The 23,181-nt window shown below is 43.3% G+C and overlaps 2 protein-coding genes and 1 non-coding gene across 5 annotated transcripts in view; 1 reads left to right on the plus strand and 2 right to left on the minus strand.

Annotated features, from left to right (window-relative positions):
* MATN2 (matrilin 2) overlaps window positions 1-14,239 on the plus strand; it is a 135,503-nt gene extending 121,264 nt beyond the window's left edge. Inside the window, exons 13-19 of one of the 2 annotated variants that reach the window (XM_060610995.3) lie at window positions 2,232-2,354; window positions 5,790-6,203; window positions 9,311-9,463; window positions 10,718-10,789; window positions 11,139-11,273; window positions 11,654-11,752; window positions 13,675-14,239. In XM_060610995.3, coding sequence (XP_060466978.3) covers window positions 2,232-2,354; window positions 5,790-6,203; window positions 9,311-9,463; window positions 10,718-10,789; window positions 11,139-11,273; window positions 11,654-11,752; window positions 13,675-13,730 — 1,052 coding nt within the window. In that variant the 3' untranslated portion in view covers window positions 13,731-14,239. The remainder of the gene's footprint in view (window positions 1-2,231; window positions 2,355-5,789; window positions 6,204-9,310; window positions 9,464-10,717; window positions 10,790-11,138; window positions 11,274-11,653; window positions 11,753-13,674) is intronic. The other variant, XM_060610997.3, reaches the window with a different exon arrangement.
* Window positions 14,240-19,059: 4,820 nt separating this feature from the next.
* On the minus strand, window positions 19,060-23,181 carry RPL30 (ribosomal protein L30). Of its 2 annotated transcripts, XM_060610999.3 has the most exons (5): window positions 23,135-23,181; window positions 22,976-23,027; window positions 22,568-22,713; window positions 19,898-20,028; window positions 19,060-19,164 (listed from the first exon to the last, which is right to left on the minus strand). In XM_060610999.3, exons 2-5 carry the CDS (start codon window positions 22,994-22,996, stop codon window positions 19,115-19,117), a joined length of 348 nt encoding a protein of 115 aa, XP_060466982.1. In that variant the 5' UTR covers window positions 22,997-23,027; window positions 23,135-23,181; the 3' UTR covers window positions 19,060-19,114. The 2 variants fall into 2 exon arrangements, with proteins under 2 accessions (XP_060466982.1, XP_081648351.1); XM_081792225.1 differs by lacking the exon at window positions 23,135-23,181 and having other exon boundaries at window positions 22,976-23,109.
* Window positions 19,340-19,471, minus strand: LOC132664882 (small nucleolar RNA SNORA72). Its single transcript, XR_009603886.1, has one exon. It is a non-coding gene; the product is annotated as a small nucleolar RNA SNORA72 (small nucleolar RNA).

Genomic DNA, 23,181 nt, shown 5'->3' on the forward strand with positions numbered 1-23,181 from the left:
TTTACTTAGAAGGTGTATTAGGGCTTCCCCAAAGAAACAGAACCAATAGGATGTGTGTGTGTGTGTGTGTGTGTGTGTGTGTGTGTGTACGCATATTTACAGAGATAGAGGCAGATGGAGAGAGAGAGAAAATCTGATATCAGGGCAGGGTAGCAGACTGGAGACCTAGGAAGAACTGATGTTGCAGCTTTTATCCACAGGCAGTCTGGAAGCAGAATTCCTTCTTCCTTAGGGTACAGGTGACAGGGATTCAGTCTTCTTTCTCTCTCTCTTTTTTGTTAAAAATTATTTATTTTGAGAGAGAGAGTGTGTGAGAGAGCTGGGGAGGGGCAGACAGAGAGAGAGAGAGAGAGAGAGAGAGAGAGAGATTCCCAAGTAGGCTCCATGCTGTCAACACAAAGCCTGATGCGGGGCTCAAACTCACGAACCATGAGATCATGACCTGGGCTGAAACCAAGAGTTGGATGCTTAACCGACTGAGTCACCCAGGCTCCCCCAGTCTTCTGTCTTTTAAAGCCTCCAAATGGTTGCATGAGGCCAGCTCTATGGACCGTATTCTGCTTTACTCAAAGTCTAATGATTGACATGTTAATCTCATCTAAAAAATACCTTCACAGCAACATCTAGACTGGTGTTCGACCAAATAGCTGGGCACCATAGCCTAGACAAGGTGACAAATAAAATGAACCATCACAGCATCCAGAGAGAGACAGATGGAGACACATGCACCCAGTGGAGTGGGCATTAGGAGAGCACAGGGCAGGGATCTTTCTCCACTGTGAGATTCTGAGCTGCTAATCCCTATTTGGGGGACTTTTGAAGCCATCTTGCTTTTATGACACTCTGCTCCAGTGGGCAGGATGGCTCTGTTTTAGTTAAGACAAAATCAGTGCATTTGCTTTTGAAGTTGATTTGGGGGAATCTCCTCCCAGACTCCCCTTGAGACAACTGGGGGCGTCCCACATGTCAGCAAAGCCGGGTTGAGTGGAGCCCACGTTCCTCATTCCTCCACTGGGAAGAGGGGCTTCTACCTTTAGCAAGAGTTCTGTTGGAACGGCTGAGTCCAGGGATGCCCATGGGACCCTGGCAGAAGTCTGCAGGCCTCCCTGCGCCCTCCTGTCTTGCCTTCACTCTGCACTGTGGGGACCACGTCCACGGCTCTGCTCCTTGTGTCTGCCCGAGCTGTCGGCTCATGATTTTATTTCTGTAAACGCAGGCGTCCACACGGACACCATTTGTTCCTGCAGCGTGTTTTTTGCTCAGTAAGTTGAGTGGTTATACACTTGTACACCGGGCACGACGCCTACTTCTTGGAATTTGGTCACTAGGTCAGACACCCCCATTCCCACTTCTGGGGGAATCTGGAGTGACTAACCCCGTTCTACCGGAAGCTTTCTTTCTAGGGAGCTAACGACAGAAAAGAGCCACAGGCTTTCATGTGATGGGGGAGGAGTGCACAGGGGACAGCCGTCTCAGCCGTGCTCTCAACTTGCTGTGTTGACCTCGGGCAACTCCATGACATTTTCTGAGTTTCTTCATATATACACAGCTCTAATTGTGCCTGCTTTCCTCTCCTCACAGGACGTTGTGAAGCTTGAAGGGTGTGACTACTCTGAAATGTTTCAAGTACCTCACACATTAGAAATGTTCATTAATTAAGGCTGGGGTGTTTGGGATATCTACGGGGAAAAATCAGTAGCTTGGGAAAATCAAAACCCAAAGCAACTTCATATGATTCTAAAAATTAATAAGAAATACAGGACACCCGCTCACCCATCTTACCATTCAGGCTTGTGGGGGCTGGGGCTTTCTGAGAGGAAACTCCTCCCTTTCCACTCCCTGTCCTGAGTATTAAAACGAAGAAGGTCTAAGAATGCCTGGGTGGCTCAGTCGGTTAAGCGTCCGACTTCGGCTCAGGTCGTGATCTCACGGCTCGTGGGTTCGAGCCCCACATCGGGCTCTGTGCTGACAGCTCAGGGCCTGGAGCCTGCTTTGGATTCTGTGTCTCCCTCTCTCTCTGCCCCTCCCCTGCTCGTGCTCTCTCTCTATCTCTCTCAAAAATAAATAATAAACACTAAAAAAAATTCTTAATAAAAAAGGCTTAATTCTCCTTTATAATAAGGATGGGTTTTTTAAAAAAGGATTCCTTCTGTGACCTGTCCTGACTTGACCATTCAGTCCGGCTCATTCCTGCACCGATGGGGTTTCTCAACTCTCTGCATTTCCCTCAGGGAAGGATATCTGCAAATCGACCTACCACGGCTGTGAACACATTTGTGTTAATCGTGGCAACTCCTACATCTGCAAATGCTCAGAGGGATTTGTTCTAGCTGAGGATGGAAGACGGTGCAAGAGTAAGTGATCTGAACTTGGATTTCTGCTTTAATTTGGTTTGGGAGCAATTGCTCTTTGGAGTATTTTCAGGAAACAAATCCCTCACCTCTCTGCTTGTCTCATAATGGAGCTTAACTAAAGCACCTGTGGAAAAACTTTTGGTTTTCGTTGACAGCAAGTTCACTATCAGCCAAAAGGCTAGAGTAATCTTAGGGTGAATAAGAATATCTGGAAACAAAGAGGTAAGACTTATCTTCTGCTCTGTGCCAGGGAATGACATTCAGTTCTGAGCATTGCATTTTAGGAAGAGAGAGATAGAGCAAAGTTTAAACATTAAAAAACAAACAAACAAAAAACCAATAAAACAAAAACCAAAAAAAACCCCTCCAAGGTAGCAGAAAAAAAAATCTTAAGAAAATTATTTTATGATCTCAGAATAGAGAAGACCTTTCTAAACACAACATAAAACATAAAAACCATTTTTAAAAAAGAGCTGATGTATAGTGATAGATTAAAGCTGTGATACCTTTTTTTTTCTTACCTATTACAGAGATCAGAAAGGTTGATGAGTCCTTATGTTGACAAAGGTCTAGTGTAATAGGCAGTCGTAAAGTTATCAACTGGGTGTCTGAATTGGTACCAACATTTAGGAGGGCAGTTGGGCAATATTTTATTTTAATTTAAAGTTAGACAGTACAAGTTGGGGAGGGCCAGAGAGAGAGGGAGAGAGAGACTCCCAAGAAGGCTCCACACTGTTAGTGCAGAGCCCACAAAGCTGTGAGATCATGACCTGAGCTGAAACCAAGAGTCGGACACTTAACTGACTGAGCCACCCAGGGGCCTCTGGCAATATTTTAAAGGCAATTCCACTTCTATTTGTATTATGTAAATATAGAGAGATATAGATATACACACACATACATATATACATAGACATATACCCTTTTGTAATGTTTGACTTCAGTTCCAGTATATGTATTATTTTTTAGGAAAACATATTTAAAGAAAAAGGATAGTGACAAGCAAGATTTAGAAACCATCACAGTGACAATGTTCATTCAGTATGATGTCAAGTGAAAAATAAAGGAAGAGATGGATCTTTATAGAAAAAGACCTAAGGTACCGTTCAAATGCCAAAGTGACAGTGACTTCATTCATGACCTATAACATAGCCCCAGGGAAAGAAAGAACAGTGAAGAGAAACTACAGCCCAGAAGCAGGACAGAGACACTTTCAGGGAAGCCATGTGATTAATTAGTTAAGATCATGAGCTTTGAGTCAGGCAAACCTGGACTTCGACCCTATTCCTAGTACTCGTGTGACCTTGGACAAATTATTTAACTTCTCTGAGTGTCCGTTTCTTCAGCTATAATATGAGGATAATACCTCACAGAAATGTCATGAGAAATCAATGAGATCAGGTATTCGAAGGTTCTTAGCCCAGTGCTGGCACATACTAATTGCTTGACAAGTGGCAGCTCTTGTAATCATCAACCGCAGAGATGTCCAGAGATGGGGCTTCAGTGGTGAAGTGATGACTTCTCCATCAGGAAAGGTGTTCAGGTCCGGGCTGAACTGGCTGCTGGGTAGGGATATTGTAAAGATGCAAGCAACAGGAGGGCTGCACGAGTGACTTTAACGGTCTTGTCCAACCCTGAAATTCTGGAACTCTGTGAAAATTACGTTCTGAAAGCAAATCACAGCTCCATTGCAGTCTCCGTGACTTAACTACCAAAAGAAAATGCTCAGCTGCAGTTGGAGTGACCGTCCTGCAAACGAGTAGCCAGCAAGGGAGCTATCATTCTTCCCAGGTCTGAAAGCAAAAATCTAGCACTTCTTGCCCTTGTGCTCTTCCACTCTACCTAGTGTTCTTATTTCCTGGAGAAGCCTTCTGTGCCTCTGTGCATGGAGGCTGCAGGTACTGATTTTGTTCCGTTAAGAAGAGTGTGTGGGGGAGGGGAGAAAACAGACCTACTGCTGGAAAATTATTCCAGTCTTTTTGCAATCTGCCAGAGAGCCCTGTGCATGCCTCCTGAGAGTCTTTCTTCCTTCCTTCCTTTCTTTCTTTTTTCTTCCTTCCTTCCTTCCCTTTCCTTTCCTTCCCTTCCTTTCTTTTCTTTCTTTTTTTCTTCCTTCCTTTCGATTCAAGAATAGGCTGTGAATGTAAATGAAGCTCTGAACTGACCTTTCTTCTTTTACTAATAAGCAATCAATAAGTTAAATAATAGGGACAAGAACTTAATGGGAAAGGAGAACTCAATCCCCCAACACGCACACGCGCACGCACACACACACACGCACACACTGCATATTATTTGGGCCTATGCCCAGAAATAATTTAGCTTTTGTGTGTCCGTGTTTATATTGTTTATATTGTTGTGCTCTACTTTCAAATATTAGACAACTGCTTGATATATAAAAGAGAATGTTATGTCGCATACTGTAGACTGTTTGAAATGAGATCATTCATTCAGGATCTGCAAATTTGTTTTATGCGGCCCTAAATAACAAAGTCTGTCCACGGCCAGATTGCTTAAGTAGTCACGTAGAGCTTTCCTGCCAACCATCTGAGTTGCCTGAATAGCTTCCATATAGATCAAGAATTCACAGTCATGATTCATTTTTCAGCTTGAATAGGTCAGGAGGCTACTTGTAGGTGTGCTCCCCAATGGGCACCACCTCTTTCATTTAATCTGCCAACAAGCATTTATTGAACAACTGCTGCGTGCCAGGTATGGGGGTACAGAAGTGAGACCAGAGGAGGAACTTGCAGACTAGAGAGATCGACACATCCTCTGGTAGCTAGTGTGCCGTGTGGACTACTGTACCGACTACCCTGGACTGTAAGCACTTTCATGTGGGGGATTTTGCCCTGGTCCCTCTTGCAATCCTGCCTGCTGCCTTGCGTGAAGCAGGTGCTCAAGAAGCCAATTTTCGTTGGATACATTAGCCGTTATTAGGGGTACACAGAGAGAAAGTAATACAAGCTGGGTTCCTAGGGAAAACTCCCTGGAAGAGATGATGGCTGAGCTGAATTTAAGGATTTCCTTCTCTGTCGTCTGTCAGAATGCCAGCACTGGGGTGATGTCACCCTCCTGGAGGGAAGTTATAGGAATCTTTTGGAAGCTGTCAGGCCCTACAATACTCTAGACACAGTCCCTGCCAGACTTGGCTGTCAGTGACCCAGAGCACGGTGTGGACCTGATTCCCCTGATGATTTGTGCCTCTGTTGTGTGATTTTGCTTACGAAAAACACTCTTTTTATCAATTTAACAAGCCACATGGGAAGGCAAATGTGAAAATTATCGTGGCTCCTGACTCCCACACCTTCCGCCTGCCCCGTGTGTTATCTGAAGAACAAAGGTAGTTCTCCAAAGTGGCTCGGCCTCCAACTGAAGCGTAGTTTTCTTCTATGTGACCCTTTAACTACCTCACCTTTCCTCTCCTTCCTGCAGGATGCACTGAAGGCCCAGTTGACCTGGTCTTCGTGATCGATGGATCCAAGAGCCTCGGAGAAGAGAATTTTGAGATTGTGAAGCAGTTTGTCACTGGCATTATAGATTCCTTGGCGATTTCCCCCAAAGCTGCTCGCGTGGGACTGCTCCAGTATTCCACGCAGGTCCGCACAGAGTTTACCCTGAGAAACTTCAGCTCGGCCAAAGACATGAAGAAAGCCGTGGCCCACATAAAATACATGGGCAAGGGCTCTATGACCGGGCTGGCCCTGAAACACATGTTTGAGAGAAGTTTTACCCAAGTAGAAGGGGCCAGACCTCTCTCCGCACGGGTGCCCAGAGTGGCCATCGTGTTCACAGACGGACGGGCTCAGGATGACGTCTCGGAGTGGGCCAGTAAAGCCCAGGCCAACGGTAATAAGGGATGGAGGTGTGGCTTACATCACTTCAGGTTCGGGTTTCTTAAACTCACCGGGTGGTCAAAGGGTGGTGGGTGACAGGAGTGAGAGCCTCTGAGCACTGGGAGAGGCTTCGCGGCAAGTGCTCATTCACCTGTGCTGCACTGCCACCTAGAGGCTGTAAAGGGAGCCCGCGGGGGTCCAGGACTTGGGAGGCGGGCATCTTGCAGGCTGTGCTGTTAGTCTAGACACCAAACCCGCCTGAGTAGTCACCAACTGCGATTTCCCAGTGTGTGACCTCCAGGGGAGAGAAGCGAGTCTGCACGTGCTGTTTAACCACAGATAGATATACGACCGTTTCCAAACACTGGTCTGGTGGCTTTAGAATCACCTCAAGAGTTCGGTAAAAATAGATTCCTGGTGGGAGGAACTTTTGCTGATACTTTTTTTTTTTTTAAAACCAGTGCTTCAGGTGAACTCTGAAAGCACAATAGCCTTCTGATAGCGAACACTCTTGTGTTTGTAGGAGGCAAAAGTTAGCTTCTGAGAAAATCAAAACGTTGGAAGAGATTACCACTCTAGGCTCTTATTCAGGCAAGCACAGCCGTACGAGCACAGTGCCTAAGGTGGGGGAGACGGGGGCTTGAGCTCACGTGAGCTGTGCAGAGATGTGAAGTATGGCAGAGGAATACGGCCTTCCGAAAGGGAAACCCGAAAGCTAGGATGGTCGGGAGAGGTAGCGTAAGGTGAAGTGACTGGATTCCTCGGGGAGATGAGGAAACTTGAGACTTTGCAGCAGTTTGCTTGAAAGCCACTTTCTTTAAGAACTTGTTGAGGGTGCATTGCTTTAACAAGTCCTATAAGAGGGGAAAGGGTGTGCAGACCAGGCCTTCGCCCAAGACTTTATGGAGCCATTCCCTGACCAGGCACGGCATATAGGACGTGTGTGACTAATCTGAGTCAATGAACAAGGAGAGAAAGTACTAGCAATCCCGTTAGTGAACTCCATTCCTCCCCACAGAGAGGCTGGCTCACACTGACATTCAACGACGCTTTGTGAAGGAGGCCATTTTATTGGTATTGTACCTCCTCTTTCTGTTGTCCAAGAATAGAACATTGACTCCTTTTCCTCTAGCCCAATAGAATAGTAGCCACAAAAAGTGTCCTGTTCTGAATCATCTGAGTGGACTGTGAAACTGGCTGCTCATACACAGTTCTTCTGCTTCCAGACTAGCTTGCTAGAGCTCATGTCAAACCCATGAACCCCACTAGCCTGCATTTTTTAAGTTTATTTCTTTATTTTGAGAGAGAGAACAAGTGGGGGAAGGGGCAGAGAAAGGAGAGACAAAATCCCAAACAGTCTCTGTGCCATCAGCACAGAGCCTGATGCAGGGCTCGAACTCACGAACTGTGAGATCCTGACGCCAGCTGAGATCAAGAGTTGGATGCTGAATCTGCTGCGCGACCCAGGTGCCCCACCTCTACCCTGCATTTTTACTTTTTTTTTTTTTTTAATTTTTTTTAATGTTTATTTTTGAGACAGAGAGAGACAGAGCATGAGCAGGGGAGGGGCAGAGAGAGAGGGAGACACAGAATCTGAAACAGGCTCCAGGCTCTGAACTGTCAGCACAGAGCCCAACGTGGGGCTCGAACTCACGAACTGTGAGATCATGACCTGAGCCGAAGTCGGACACTTAACCGACTGAGCCACCCAGGCGCCCCTACCCTGCATTTTTAAAGCGCACACGGGGAAGCATCTTGTTTCCAAAGACAGTGGTTAGCCCTCTTATTTGTCCCATTAAGACCCATCTACCTTACTCTTTCCCCTACTTAAATTTCCACAAATCACCCAAAGACAGGTAAGTGGTAGGTGAAATTTGGTTCTAAAATCAACAAGATATGGGGCGCCTAGGTGGCTCAGTCAGTTAAGCATCAGACTTCATCTCAGGTCCTGATTTCATGGTTCGTGGGTTTGAGCCCCGCATCGGGCTCTGTGCTGACAGCTCAGAGCCTGGAGCCTGCTTCAGATTCTGCGTCTCCCTTTCTCTCTGCCCCTCCCCAGATCACGCTATGTCTCTCTCTCTCAAAAATAAACATTAAAAAAACTTTTTGATCAACAAGATTTACCTGAAGTGACATCCTCTGATGACTTTAATTATTCCTATGCATAGCTAATATAATCTTAAAATAGTAGTTCTCCTTTTTAGGGAGTTTGATCAGGTCACTGGGCTCCTGGACAAATATGTTGAACTCGCCTATTGACCTTATACAGACTTAGAACAAGACATAACTCTTTCCCCTTGGCTTAAAGAGCCATTTTTATGTGTATTTAAAATTAAAAAAAAAAAAATCTAGCCTAATGAATTAGCCAGAGCAAGATATCAGTGCTAAAAAAATGTTGAAAATCAGGCAGAATTTAAGTTCTTACCATGTTTTACTTTCAAGTGAAGCACCTATGGAGGAAGGCAGTCTAGTGATTTCTGTTGTTTAGAAAAGCTTTTGGAGCAATTTCATGTCCCTGTTGAAATCTAAGGTTGGTACTTGGGTTTGTTCTTTCTTTCACACTTTGGGGATTTCCACTGGTCTGCAGATTTCCCTTTTCAGGTTAGCACCCCTCATAAGGCTTTGTCCTTCCAAGAGATGTGAGTGGAGAGCAGCTTCCCCTGCCCCGCCCTCCCAACCCCTCCTTTAAGGATCCTGTCCTGTACCTTGGAGAAGTAGAATCTAGGTTAGAAGGTCATAAATTGACCTGTTTCTTAGAATTCTCCCCGAAGAGATTCCCATTTAGTAAGCCATAAGATAGTGCTCTTTTCTACTTTATCCCTAAGGCTAATTCAGGCAGAAGCTGCAGGTTTGTTAAATGACCTTGCCCTGAGCTGAGCAACAGGTTGGTGGTCTAGCTCCCAACTTCCCCCAGAGGTTTCACCTTCCTCCCTCTTGGAAACCCCTCTTTGTTTTCCGTAGGGCCAAAACAGAAATGGTGGAGAAATAAAGGGAGGGGGACATGGACCCCTCAAGTCGCACCACTTAATCCCCACCTGGCTCTGGGTGCCGTACAGACAACTTCCAGACCCCGGGAGCACAGCTCTAACTCCCTTGTTCTTAATTTGCTCTGCAACTTAGGTATAACTATGTATGCTGTCGGGGTAGGAAAAGCTATTGAGGAAGAACTACAAGAGATTGCCTCTGAGCCCACGGACAAGCATCTATTCTATGCCGAAGACTTCAGTACGATGGGAGAGATAAGTGAAAAACTAAAGAAAGGCATATGTGAAGGTACTATCGCTTACCTATAAGAGAGGTCCTCACATCACACAGGACGGCATGGACCCCTGAATGAGAAATTCTCAACCTCTTCCTTCAAAGTGCTTAAAAAAGTGCCTCCCTGGTGTTCAGGGCCAGTAATGCCTGGAAACACTAAGCACAAAAAGGGGAACGGGAGAGAGAGAGGACAAAAGGAACAGCTAGAACTGATGAGTGCTTGCTGCGTGCTGAGCAGTATGATAAATCTTTTGACACACCAGTATATTTAATCCCCAGAAAACCCCCACAGAAATCATCATTTAACTAAGAAACAACCATTATACACATCAGAGAGCTGATACGCAATTTCAGGATATGCCTATGATGGAGTGGAAAGGGATTCATATTTCAAATTTAAAGAATGCCTTCCTGCACGGAGCACTCCTATTTACAGAATGTAGATTCTGTTATGTCCAAGAGCTCCCTCTGCTTATCTCCACTGCACTCCTGGGCCAGGAAGCTTCTCTATAGCAGCTCTGCCCAGCTCCCCTACTTATGTCCCAGGTTCAGTCACCAGTAAAATCCCAAGCGAAATCATGTGTTTCACTCCTCTAAAGGAAAGAACAACGAGATGAAGGGGGACCCAGGGAGGGAAGGCCTTTCAAATTTCTTCTTTTTTAAAAAATTTTTTTTAGATGTTTATTTATTTTTGAGAGAGAAAAAGAGTGTGAGTGGGGGAGGGGCAGAGAGAGAGGGAGACACAGAATCCGAAGCAGGCTCCAGGCTCTGAGCTGTCAGCACAGAGCCCGACACAGGGCTCAAACCCACGAACCATGAGTTCATGATCTGAGCCAAAGTCGGACGCTTAACCGACTGAGCCACTCAGGCACCCCAGGCCTTTCCAATTTCTGATGCGAGTAGATTCGATTTCACCTCTAGGCTGTTTAGTTCAAACTGGAGTGTCCAGTGGAGCCTTTGCCACTAGAGCTTAGTCCTTGGACAACTTTAAGTTTCTTTCCCACCCACCTTGTAGACATGACATTTTTGGAGGCATTCTTAAGGAAGATGCACTTGAGGGGTCCAGGTTTCTCTTACTAGAGAACACCCCCAGAGTGATCTTGGATTACCCTGGGAACCAATTGCTTCTTGAAACTGGCGTCACCAAATAAAACCAAAATCCCCTGGGTTACAGCTGGTAGGTAAGGAGCTGGTCTGGGACCAGTTTCCTAAAGAGCACACATGCATGCAGACAGCTGTCACTCCTGTTGGTCATCTTTTTCCTCTCAGCTCTGGAAGACTCCGACGGAAGTCAGGACTCCCCAGCAGGGGAACTGCCAAAGAAGGCCCACCAGCCAACAGGTAAAATCCTAAAAAGCCAATAGGTAAATTTTAAAAAGCAGTGTTTCTAGAACCTTCGGTGGATGCTTCCACCCTCAGACAAAAGTTGTAAAGGAGTGAAAGTGAGTAAGATTTGAATTACGTTAACTATGGCTTTTTTCCCTTGGTCAGATAGGAAACATTTACTCTCCACTTTAAGCCCTATTTGGTAATAGCCTCTCTGCTGAGTCTTTTGCCACAGTACGTCCCCAAAGTAAAGCCGTGTACTACATGCTAGGAACATCAAGTACCTTACTGAGATAGCTGATGGCTGTCTTAGAACCACAACCGTGGTAAGCAGGTTTGACTTCAGTTTTCTTTCTCTTTACAGAATCTGAGCCAGTCACCATAAATATCCGAGACCTACTTTCCTGTTCTAATTTTGCAGTGCAACACCGATATCTGTTTGAAGAAGACAGTGTTTCACGGTCCACACAAAAGCTTTTCCATTCAACAAAATCTTCAGGTAATTCCAAATACAGTATTACTAGAAGGGAACGTGAGACCAGCCTCTTAGCTTGCCAACAATCTCAGCTGAGAGGAGGAGAAGTAAGGAGGGAGGAGGAACCAGGATAGAAGATAAGAGAACAGCTTAAGTAAAATGAGAACTCAAAAAAAATTAACTGAAAAGAAACTGGGGCAGCCTTCCCTGCAGTCCACACGAAAGGCAGTGTTGGAAGCGTACGCGGCCCTTTCCTGGTATTTACTGGATCTGGCTGTGCGGAAAAAGTTGAACAGTTCCTTCATTTTGGTTTCTTCCGTATGCTGATTCAGTCCTATTATTATGCATCTGGGAAGCCTGGTGGGTTATAGAGGTGAGTGAACACTTTCCGTGTGCTTTCTCAGGAAGCCCTTTGGAAGAAAAACACGATCAGTGCAAATGTGAAAACCTAATAATGTTCCAGAACCTTGCAAATGAAGAAGTGAGAAAGTTAACACAACGCTATATCCTTTTCTAGTATTATGCTTCTATGTGCAATGCAAAGAATCTTAACCAAACTTCACAAATACTATTTGTGGGTGTATATCAAATGAAACTATTTCCATGAAGTCAAGAGTAGTGAACTCCCAGAAAGGCTTTTTTACTTAAGCAACCTGATAGGTGTTTGAGAGCCAAGGGCAAGCCAAGCTTCGTGGCCAGGGTCAAGCACGTAGTTGCTATCTGCTGTTCTAGGGGTTTAGCAGGAAGGCCAGTCTGCCAGGAAAGTAAAAGTCTGCAAAGTAAAGAGAAAACAGACTGAAAATTTAACTGCCTCTCTGCTGGGAGGAAAAGGAAATGTACTGGGTCTGATGTGCATCAAAGGTACAGTAAGTACAGGCAAAGAATGTGGACTGAAGAGGTTTCAAACTCCATCTAAACTCCAGACCTTTCCTTTGGCCCCAAGCCATACTGCAGCCACAGTTGGTCAGTGTGTAGTTTCTAGAAGACTAGGGTTTTTTGTTTGTTTGTTTGGCAGCAGAGATCTTTTATATCAGCACTCTAAGATGAAACATGCTATCAAGGGAACAGCAGGGTCCAATGATTCATTAAACCAATTATTACAAATAAAAGGAATGCTTTGAGATAATGGAGAAATGAGGATTCAGTGTTTTTATACTGCCAGCTGCTCTGAACTTCAAATTACAGTAAGCTTACTAAAGCTGGCTGATGTCTATCTCCACATGCATCAATTAGCCTATAGGGAAATGGTTGAATCCTGAACTATCTCTGTGCCAATGGGTTGATATAATAAGGAACAGATGTAGCAATTCCCTTTCTGAAAGCTGGAAATATGCTCCCTCAAGTAAAACAACCTGACAGTGGTTAACGTGGGTGATGAATCCAGGATCTCACTCTGTCACCAAGGGGACAGGTGGAGGGGATTAAGGAGCTTACGTGAAGACAAATGCTTGTTCTAATGCCCCTCTCCTCTGCCTTTTCCCACCCCACTTCTGAGGGTGTTTCAGAAGTGACTAAGGAAGTTACATATAAAAGAGCATAGGGGCCCCTGGGTGGCACAGTCGGTTAAGTGTCCATTTTGGCTCAGGTCATGATCTCGCTGTGCTTGAGTTGAGCCCCACATCGGGCTCTGTGCTGACACCTCAGAGCCTGGAGCCTGCTTCCGATTCTGTGTCTCCTTCTCTCTCTGCCCCTCCCCTGTTCACATTCTCTCTCTCAAAAATAAACATTAGATTAAAAAAAAAAAAAGAGCATAGGTCTTAAGACTTCAAGGCTGCTACCTTTTCGCTGTATCTGGCATCATGGGTGAAAACTCCCCAATCTCTTTTCTTTCCTGACATTATTTACTAAGGCCTCATCCTTCTCTTCACATTCCCAACATTATCACTCTGGCTCCCAAAGGTGTGCTATGGCAAACTACTTTACAAGCACACAGATGTGAGTAGAATTAAACATTTTTCTGAAAGAATTTTAACTGAACTCTCTGGCTTTGATGTTAAAGAAACATTTAACCTGAAAGAGATTTATAGTGTTGATAGCATGTGTTAAATGAAAACCTTCAAGTCAGAGTTTAAAAATTCTTAACAGAGGGGCACCTGGCTGGCTCAGTTGATTAAGCATCTGACACTGGCTCAGGTCATGATCTCACGGTCCATGGGTTTGAGCCCCATGTTGGGCTCTGTGCTGTCAGTTAGAGCCTTGGAGCCTGCTTCGGATTCTGTGTCTCCCTCTCTCTTTGCCCCTCCCCCACTCATGCTCTGTTGCTCTCTAAAAATGAATGAACTTTAAAAAAATTAAAAAAAAACTTAACAGAAATGGAAAAATTTTTATTTTCCAGGACAAATTTTTATGTAGATAAATCAAGTTTGTATTTGAATGTAAATAAAAACAGGCAATTCAGATTCCTCTTCCTTAATTTGAGATTTACTAGAAGAAATGACACAGAGGATGGAAGCCCTGGAAAATCGCCTGAGATACAGATGAGGATTTGAAATGCTCTACATGTTTGTACACCATATCAAGGCTGACAGTGAAAGCAGTTCGGAGCCCCAAAGCTCAGGCTGTTGTTACTTCTAGGTTGTCAAGTAAAACATAAGTAGTACTGAGAGAGCTGGTTTGCTATAGAACAAAGACAAAAAGTATACACTAACTTGTATACATTTATTGAGAATGAAAAATCCTTCAGAATCCTAAAATGAGATTATCAAGTGAGAACAAGTAAGCTATGCAAGATATTCTGTAACATACTGTGGACCTGATTTGCTTTTGCCTTGTCCTGCCTTAGTGTGTTGCAATCTCATTTGACTACAAAATAGTTTGCAGTCTGAATTCTGTAGAACACTGGCCATAGGAAAAGCTATTTTTTTGTATTGGACTTTTACCTTGATATATGTATATGGATGTATGCATAAAATCGTAGAACGTATGTACTTGTATTAACAAGTTGGGATTTTTTTTTTTTATACAGTATTAAAGTTCACCACTTCAGAGGATGGTATTCTGTGTAAATATTCCTAGTTTAACTTTAAACACAAGGTATGTGTATATGGGAAATGGTCAATATGCATTTGAAAAAAAGTATTTGGGGCACCTGGGTGACTCAGTTGGTTAAGGGTCCGACTCTGGATTTCAGCTCAGATCATGATCCCAGGGTCGTGGGATCAAGCCCCACCTCAGGCTCTGTGCTGCATGGACCCTGCTTAGGATTCTGTCTCCCCCCCTCCTCCACACACTCTCCCTCTCTCTCAAAAAATATTTAAACTTGCTGGCAATCAGGAAAATGCAAGTTAAAACAATCAGCTTGGCAAAAATTAGTATGTATGACAAGGATGTAAAAAATGGAGCTCTTGTACACTAGCAAGAATGCAAACGGGCATGCTCATGCAAATGGACATTTTAGTGAAACTAAAAATGCCCACAACCCTGCACTCTAGCAACTGCACTTACCAGCATCTAACTAGAGGACTTTAGCACATACCGGCAAGGAAACCTATACAGAATGTTACTCGAATTTACAAATTAGAAATAACCTAATCATCATCACAAAGAGAACTGTCAAATTGTAGCACAGTCCATACCTCAGAACTACTATCCATTTAAAAGGAATGTACTAAAAAAAATAAAAATAATTTAAAATAAAAGGAATGTACTAGGGGCGCCTGGGTGGCTTATGAGGCTAAGCATCTGACTCTTGATCTCAGCTCAAGTCTTGATCTCAGGGTCATAAGTTGGAGCCCTGAATTGGGCTCCCACTGGGTGTGAAGCCTACTAAAAGAAAAAAATAAATCAGGGAATCCGGTGGCTCAGTCTGTTGAGCATCTGGCTCTTGGTTTCTGGTCATGATTGCATGATCTCACATCCCTGAGAAAATAAGAAAGTTGGAATATATGGGTCAAAGGAGACATCAAGTCTTTCAAAGCACTTAGAGCAGCAGGAAACAATACAGGTAACAACTTCATGAAGAAATGAAGACCCCCAACATGACATCCTTCCCATGGAAGCTACTGTATTTGAGGCCAAATGATGCTTTTTAAATGAAACACCTTTAATATGCTTGTTTAAATATTTTAAAATGAGTGTTTTCATCACAATGTCCTCCCAAAAGGCAGTGTGATAGAGTGAGAACATCTAAGCTTCAATCCTATCTGAAAATCACTGGAATTTAAGTATAAAAGTTGTGTGGTTCAAAGTATCAAACCTCAGTTTATATTTGTATTTGAGTCATCCAGTTGACCCTGAAAACAGGTTTTCATGAGGAAGTATTGATTTGGGTTGGCCTTACCTTCTGAGATACACTTCTAGTTCAGGCATTGCTTCCTTGGCACAGTTGTACTTCACTTTTTGTTGAGTCCCTGCTCCCCCTAGTGGCTCTAGACTGTACCTCCCCCCACTTCATTTTTAGCTATTGAATACATTTCATCATAAGGTTTTCAACTTTCTTCATATTGGGAAGGAAAATGCCTTCATAAGAAAAAAAGGTCTCCAACCAATTTATCACATTTACATATTAATCCAAGATATTTAAGATTACCTAGAATCTGAAATACTTCCCTATTTTCCTTATTTTGTTATTTGTACATGTCTCAGGTGTTAAAAAGTTTTGCATTCAGGTTTCATTATTTGTGTGACTTTTCCAGGCCTTGCTTTCTTCATCTGTCAAATGGGACTAACGGTACTATCTCAATGGATTGTCAAGAGGATTAAATGGCTTAACATGTACACTACTTATGTTTTTATTCTTCAGCCTCCTAGAATTATCTGACACAAAGAAGGTAATTTAAGTATATGCTGAGCAAATGAATGCTTTGCTTACCTTACCCTGAGGAAAGTACTTTGGAAGATTCCTACTCCTAAATTACCTTTTGAAGCAAAGAGATAGGAATAGTAAATTATAGTAAATGTACAAGATGTTCAAGACCTACTATAAACAAGACAAAGATGAAATTCTGGCCTAGAAAGCCACAAGCGTATCAATGAGAATTCAATGTTTAAACCCTAAAGTCATTATTCACCCTGTTTGAACTCCTAAGTGATAACAGAGTTGAAACTGCGGAGTCTCTGTCCTCTAGGATCTTAGTTTAGTGAGAAACAAATGTGACTAATGCTATAAAAAAAGGTTCTATGGTAACTCAGAGGCACCCCATCTAGACTGGAGAGGATGTTGGAGTAGGCCTGGAAATGGAGGGGAAGGAAACCAGATGCCTCTGCACACAGGGGGAGCACACATCTAAGGGGCAGCTGGAAGTTAAGATTTGCAACAAAGCAAAGAGAATTTTCCATGAACCAGATCTTCCAGAAGGCCCAACTCATTGCATTCATGGCCACCAGCCTTGTTTTCTTCTCTACGTACCTTTTGCCCCTGCCACCATACCACACGGATTACAATTAATACACTCCACAATGACCAACCTCTTCTTTCGGACATTTTTATCTCCAGACGTAACAACTCAGTACAGGTATGGAATAAATCCATTTGGCTGGAATTTCCCACAATCCCCTGCATAAGAGAGCTTCCTAGCCAAACACATTACTTTGATTATAATCGGAAAATTACATTTAAAAATGCCAACTAAGACCTTCCCAGATCTTCCTGACCAGTGGTATTTTCTCCAATTCTGGCAGCATTTTAATGGCACTTCATCACAGCTGTCCCAGGCCAGAATGGGTGAGATACGTTTCTTATCTACTAGCTTTAACCTCGTTTTCTCTGAACTGTAAATTCCTTTCTTGCTTAAAACAAGGAGTGCACGAAAAGCACATATAAAGAAAAGGCAAAAGCCAAATGACCTTAGAGCATATTATCACTACCTAGAAGCCCCTAAAAATCACCAATTATTTTCTAAAAGCCATCGCTCCAAAATGCCTGCAGCCACAAGTCCTGCAACAGAATCCTTACAAAGACATGGTACCCTGGTATTGGCAACAATGTATTCTTTTAAGTACACCCCTTAACTAAATTGTAACTGGTCAAACTGGAGGGAAAAATAATCCAAAAATAACCCAAGTAGCTGGAAGCTCAATTTGAAAAGCAAGATTTATCAAGTAGAAAATAAGCACCACAGACTTCCTTAACCAAGGGCAACCATTTTTAACTAAGGAACAGACTAATGGCATTAGAGACCAGCAGTAGTCTGACCAAGCAAGTCTTATCTGACAGATTTCAAACATTTTAAACCACCTTGGGGATACCAGTCTCTGGATGTGAAGATAGGAGCACTTAAGAACATTTACAGGGGTGCCTGGGTGTCTCAGTCAGTTAAGGGTCCAACTTCAGCTCAGGTCATGATCTCACAGTTCATGAGTTTGAGCCCTGCATCAGGCTCTGTCCTGGCAGCTCAGAGCCTGGAGCCTGCTTCAGATCCTGTGTCTCCCTCACTCTCTGCCCCTCCCCCACTCACTCTCAAAAATAAAACATTAAAAATTTTTAGATTTTCATATCTCTGTGGCTGTTGACCAGAAGATGCTACTTTGAAAACATGGGGTAACATTTGGGGGTGTCATCACAATATGGAAGAAACATGAATAAGAAATATCCTGCAGTATTCAGCCCTCCACAACAAAGAATTATCCCATTGAAATATGTCAGTAGTGCTCCCAAATTGAGAAATACTGAGTAACTGACGAACCAGTAAAACTAGTTGGTAACAGCTACTCTTCACATGGTATCCATAACATCAAATTCCAGACATAAACTAAAATTATGTAATGTTATCTTGAAAGAAACCCATTCCCCTTTCAATGAAACTGGGAATCTGACCCACCCATGGTTACCATAGCAATTAAAGCCTCAGGGGTGCCCGGTAGTTGAGTGGGTGAAATGTCAGGCTGCTCTGGTCACAATCTTGCAGTTCCTGAGATGGGAGCCCCAAGGCGCTGGATTTCAGGCAGGTGGTGTGGCGCCTGCGTAAGATTCTCTGCCCCTCCCCCACTGGCATGCTCAGCTCCCAAAAGAAACAAAAAAAAGTCTTGTGACATTCCAGAGCATATTGATGGCCTCATCAACATCTCACTCATCTACCACCCGGTTTTGGGTAGTACGAGAGTTGGATCATCTGAAGTCCAAACGATATGATGTGGTTATTTCTGACACTTTTGCAGCCTTAGAGCACAGCATTGCATACAGTATACCCCACCAGCAACATTTGACTCTGTAAATCAAGATAAATCTACAGTATTTTTCCCTAAATTAACTGAGAATGTTCCAAGGGAAATGTGGGAAAAGGGTTCCAATGGACATACATGGAAGATGTAGTATGCAGCTTCCTAAAAATCTGAACACCAAACACTTCACGGTGCTATCTTCCAGGAATAAAATTATATAAAATGTTGGGCAACCGGATTTAGCACTTATTGAAGACCTGGGATTATTCTGAGGGGCTCTAAGTACATTTCTTCTACCTGAACCACTACACACCCTTTGGAAAAATCCTTCTTCATTAAAGTTCAATAGAACTTTTCTCAGACTGAAAACATTTCGGGTGAGGATATTTCATTTAATCCTGTCTGCTACTCATTTGTAGATATAAGCTGCGTTATGAATTGCAATTCTGGTTAAATTCTGGGTATTGATCTTTGCTGCCTCTCAAACATATTCAAATAAAAAATGCCAACAATATTCCAAGATTGGAATCTCTTAAAAATCTAGTATAGGAAAGGAACTCTGCACTCCCCTTATAAAAAGGAAAATGGCAACCGGGATGTACAGCTATTAACCCAAGTCTTGCCACCATATCTAAGTGCCTCATCCTCTCAAATTCTATCTTCAGGAAAATGTATGGGAACAGAAAGATACAAAGAAAGTAACGGAAATGAATACAGTTTTTAAAACAAGCTCTAGCCAATTTTATTAACGAAAAATTTTACGTGATTTACTTTTCCCCAGTCTGTTCTGGCATGCTTCGAATGATATCAGAATCACCTAGAAAATAAGACATAACAGTTTTACAATTTGTTTAATGGCAACTGGTAATCATCAAATTGGCAATGGTTATCTTCAAAAGTTGTTACACTAGCTTTGCTGTCATTTCTCAAGGATGATCAGATACCTAGAGTCACAGACATTTTCCACAGATGCATCATGTAAGTCAGAGTTGGTTTATCACCAGCATTGATAAAACCAGACCTAGGGAAAGAACTAAGTCTGGGGACACATGCATGGTCTTAATATAGCGAATGTTTAGCCTGCCCTGATTATTACAAAATCAGAACAGCGAGAATATTCGCAGTCTCTTATGAATTAATTAAAGACTCTTAATTTCTAAAATATAACATGATCTGTATTTGTAGCCACTTCTTTTTCTCAACTGAATCTTTACCCATCTGTCCTTAGGCAGCCAGTAAGGATTCCTTTCTACTATTTCATTTGATCCCTCCTCCCCCCTTTATAATTTCACCTTTACCAAGGTCCTAAATTTTAAGGGCTTCAAACAATTTTCATAATCTCAAAGTAAAAAAACTTCATTTACACCAAGACCTATCATAACGTACTTATATCCGTTATCAATTTTCTGTGAAATAAAACTACAGGATATCCCTTGCTATATATCCATATTCTGAATATCTGAACCTAGTTAGCAAAGATATTTGTATACCAAAGAGTACTTGTAATTACATTATAAAGGGAAAATTCTTTTATGACTTAAAAAACATACCTGGATCAATAATAGCCAGGGTGCACACTCTGTAGTATTTCCCACACGCTGTGCCCAATTCAATATTATTGCCGCTGTAGTGATGGACACCAGTTTTGGCCAACATGGCATAGTATTCTATTTCAGATTTCCTTTGGTAAACAAAAGACAAATAAATAAATGCCATACCAAATGACTGACAGATTACATGTTACTATTTCCCTCAGAAGTTTTAACTTCCAACGGTCATCAAATCAATAATCACCCTAAAAAAAGTATCATATCCATTAGCCAATACAAACCATCCTTTCCTTTGGTCTTTCTAAGAAATGGGACACCCAGCAAATAAATATCTTCTGAATACCTATGTTTAAGACCATAACTATGCTTATGGAAAAGAGGGCAGGATGTGAAATAAAAATATTTACTTAGCATTTACTACACATCAGACACTTTACATGATATAATCCCACAATAACCTCTTAAGTAAAACATACTCATTTTTTTTTTAACTAATAAAGACATCCAGGCACAGATCAGTAAGTGGAGGTTCCAGAATCCAAACCTGTGTTATGTTTCAAAGATAAACTATTTCTGGAGGTGCCCAGGTGGCTCAGTCAGTTAAGCGTTGGACTCTTGGTTTCAGCTCAGGTCATGACCTCAAGGTTTGTGAGTTCAAGCCCTGTATTGGGCTCTGTGCTAACATCGCGGAGCCTGTTTCGGAGTCTCCCTCTCTTTGCTCCTCCCCCGCTAGTGCTCTCTCAAAAATAAATAAACTTTAAAAAATGATTAAAAAAAAGATAAACCACTTTTATCACTCTCTGGTGCTCTGAATCCTAGATGGGGAATGATATTACTTACATAAAGTTAACATTTCTGCGTCAATTGAGTAGACAAACATTAATGGTTTTACAAATTAGAAGAGTCCTAACGGAACCTTGCCACTACTCAAAATATGGATCCACAGACCAGCAGTAGTGTGGGTGCTTGTTAAAACCGCCTAATGTCAGAGGCACCTGGGTGGCTCAAATGGTTAAGTGTCCACTGACTCTATTTCAGCTCAGGTCACGATCGATCTCATGGTTTCATGGTTCGTGGCCCCTGGTAGGGCTCTGCGCTGACAGTGGGGAGCCCGCTTGGGATTCTTGCTCTCCCTCTCTCTAGCCCATTTCCTGCTCCTGGGCACTCTCTCTCTCTCTCCAAATAAACATTTAAAAAATTTCAGGGGCACCTGGGTGGCTCAATCCATTAAGCGGCTGACTTTGGCTCAGGTCACAATCTCTCAGTTTGTGAGTTTGAGCCCCGCTTCGGGCTCTGTGCTGACAACTCAGAGCCTGGAGCCTGCTTCAGATTGTGTGTGTGTGTGTGTGTGTGTGTGTGTGTGTGTGTGTGTCTCTCTGCCCCTCCCCCATTCTCACTTGGTCTCTCAAAAATAAACATTAAAAAAAAATTAACAAAAAATGCATAATGTCAGGTCCCATCCCAAACCCATCAAATCAGAACCTGCATTTAACAAGATTACCAGTAATTGTGTGCACATTCAAGTTTGAGAAGCACTGATATAGAAGGTAAGCCTGAAGACCAAACCATGGGATGGGATGGAGGACAGAGCACTCCAGGCAAGCCAATTATGTACAGACACCCTATATAAAATGCCACGAGAAGGTTACGCATTACCACAGAAAAAACTCAATGCAGTGTAGCAGACTGATACATGGCTTATATTCTGTACAGTCCAAGTCTCTTTAACTTATTTTCCATGCTAAGTTCAATTTCAAAACAGTGAAGTCAAGCAAAAACTTGGGGAACTAGGAACCTGTAGCTCCACAGCCAGCCTGAGCTTTTCTTACCTTAGTTTTACTATACTGTAACAAGTTCAAAAAATAGGAGTACTTTTTTAAAAAACTTATTTATTTTTGAGAGAGAGTGAGAGAGCAGGGGAGGGGCAGAGAGAAAGGGAAAAAATCCCAAGCTGGCTCCAAACTGTCAGCACAGAGCCCTATGCTGGGCTGGAAACCACTAACCCACTAACCCTGAGATCATGACCTGAGCGAAATCAAGAGTGGATACTTAACTGATTGAACCACCCAGGCAGCCCCCAAAACGGAGTACTTAAAAAAAATTTTTTTAATGTTTATTTTTGAGAGAGAGAGAGAGAGAGAGACAGAGCATGAGCAGGGGAGGGGCAGAGAGAGAGAGAGAGGGAGACACAGAATCCGAAGCAGCTCCAGGCTCTGAGCTGTCAGCACAGAGCCCGATGCGGAGCTCGAACTCACGAACCGCGAGATCATGACCTGAGCCAAGTCGGACGCTCAACCGACTGAGCCACCCAGGCGCCCCAAAACGGAGTACTTTTCAAGAATGACCAAAAAGGCATGACACAAAATACATGGAAAAACAAATTTCTGTGCCTCCCTCAAAGTTTGACGTTCCATGGTTTTTCCCTTTCTTGCCACACTTCTCCAAAATATAAGCTTACAAAGAGAAAACATGATGGGGGGGAGGGGTGGTTCAAGACCGAAACACCACAGAAGCATCCGTAAATTTTCTGCAGGTGCTCGCTCCTAAAACAAATTTTACATAAAGCCGAGTTAGTGCTACCCCGATTGCCCAAGCTTACACTCCTGGATATTCACTTCGATGAATATGCAGTGGACGATACACACACTCAAGGTTCCTTGGATTGATTACCTCAAGGCTGGGCAGTTGTTGGCGAGGATGACCAGTTTCGCTTTGCCATGTCTGATCATTTTCAGAGTCTGCTTGTACCCCAACACGTACTTCCCACTTTTCATAACGAGTTGGAGCCTAGAGTTGATGGACTCCAGCGACTTTTTCTACAAAGCAAACATTTAACACGGACCTGAAGGCCTTGTTTTTAACCATCTCAAAACAGAATCCAGCTTTTTGGAAGCTGACCCCTTTAAGAAAAACCTCCTAAGTCTAGGGTCCCAAGTCACTGAGAGGACCGCTCGGTTTCCTCTCGGGTCCCTCCAAGCCAGTGAGCATGCTGTCTCCACGGTGTGCTCAGATCGGCCCACCCCGGCCTAGACATTCCTCCACGTGAATCGGCTTCCGGCCCTGCCCCGCTTCACTCACCGTCTTCTTTGCGGCCACCATCTTCCTGCCTTATGTGCGGGGCGGACCCAACCTAGAACATACAAGGGACAGGACAGGTCGTTTAGGATCGGAACTCCAAAGAGCAACTCACTGCGCTGCCAGTGCGGCCCGCAACTCGGCCCCGCAGAGCCCACTCACCAGAAGCAACCGCCAAAATGGCCGGGAGAGAGAAAGGAAAGAGTTCC

This window comes from Panthera onca, chromosome F2, assembly GCF_046562875.1.
Source record: "Panthera onca isolate mPanOnc1 chromosome F2, mPanOnc1 haplotype 2, whole genome shotgun sequence".
Taxonomy (NCBI): Eukaryota; Metazoa; Chordata; class Mammalia; order Carnivora; family Felidae; genus Panthera; species Panthera onca.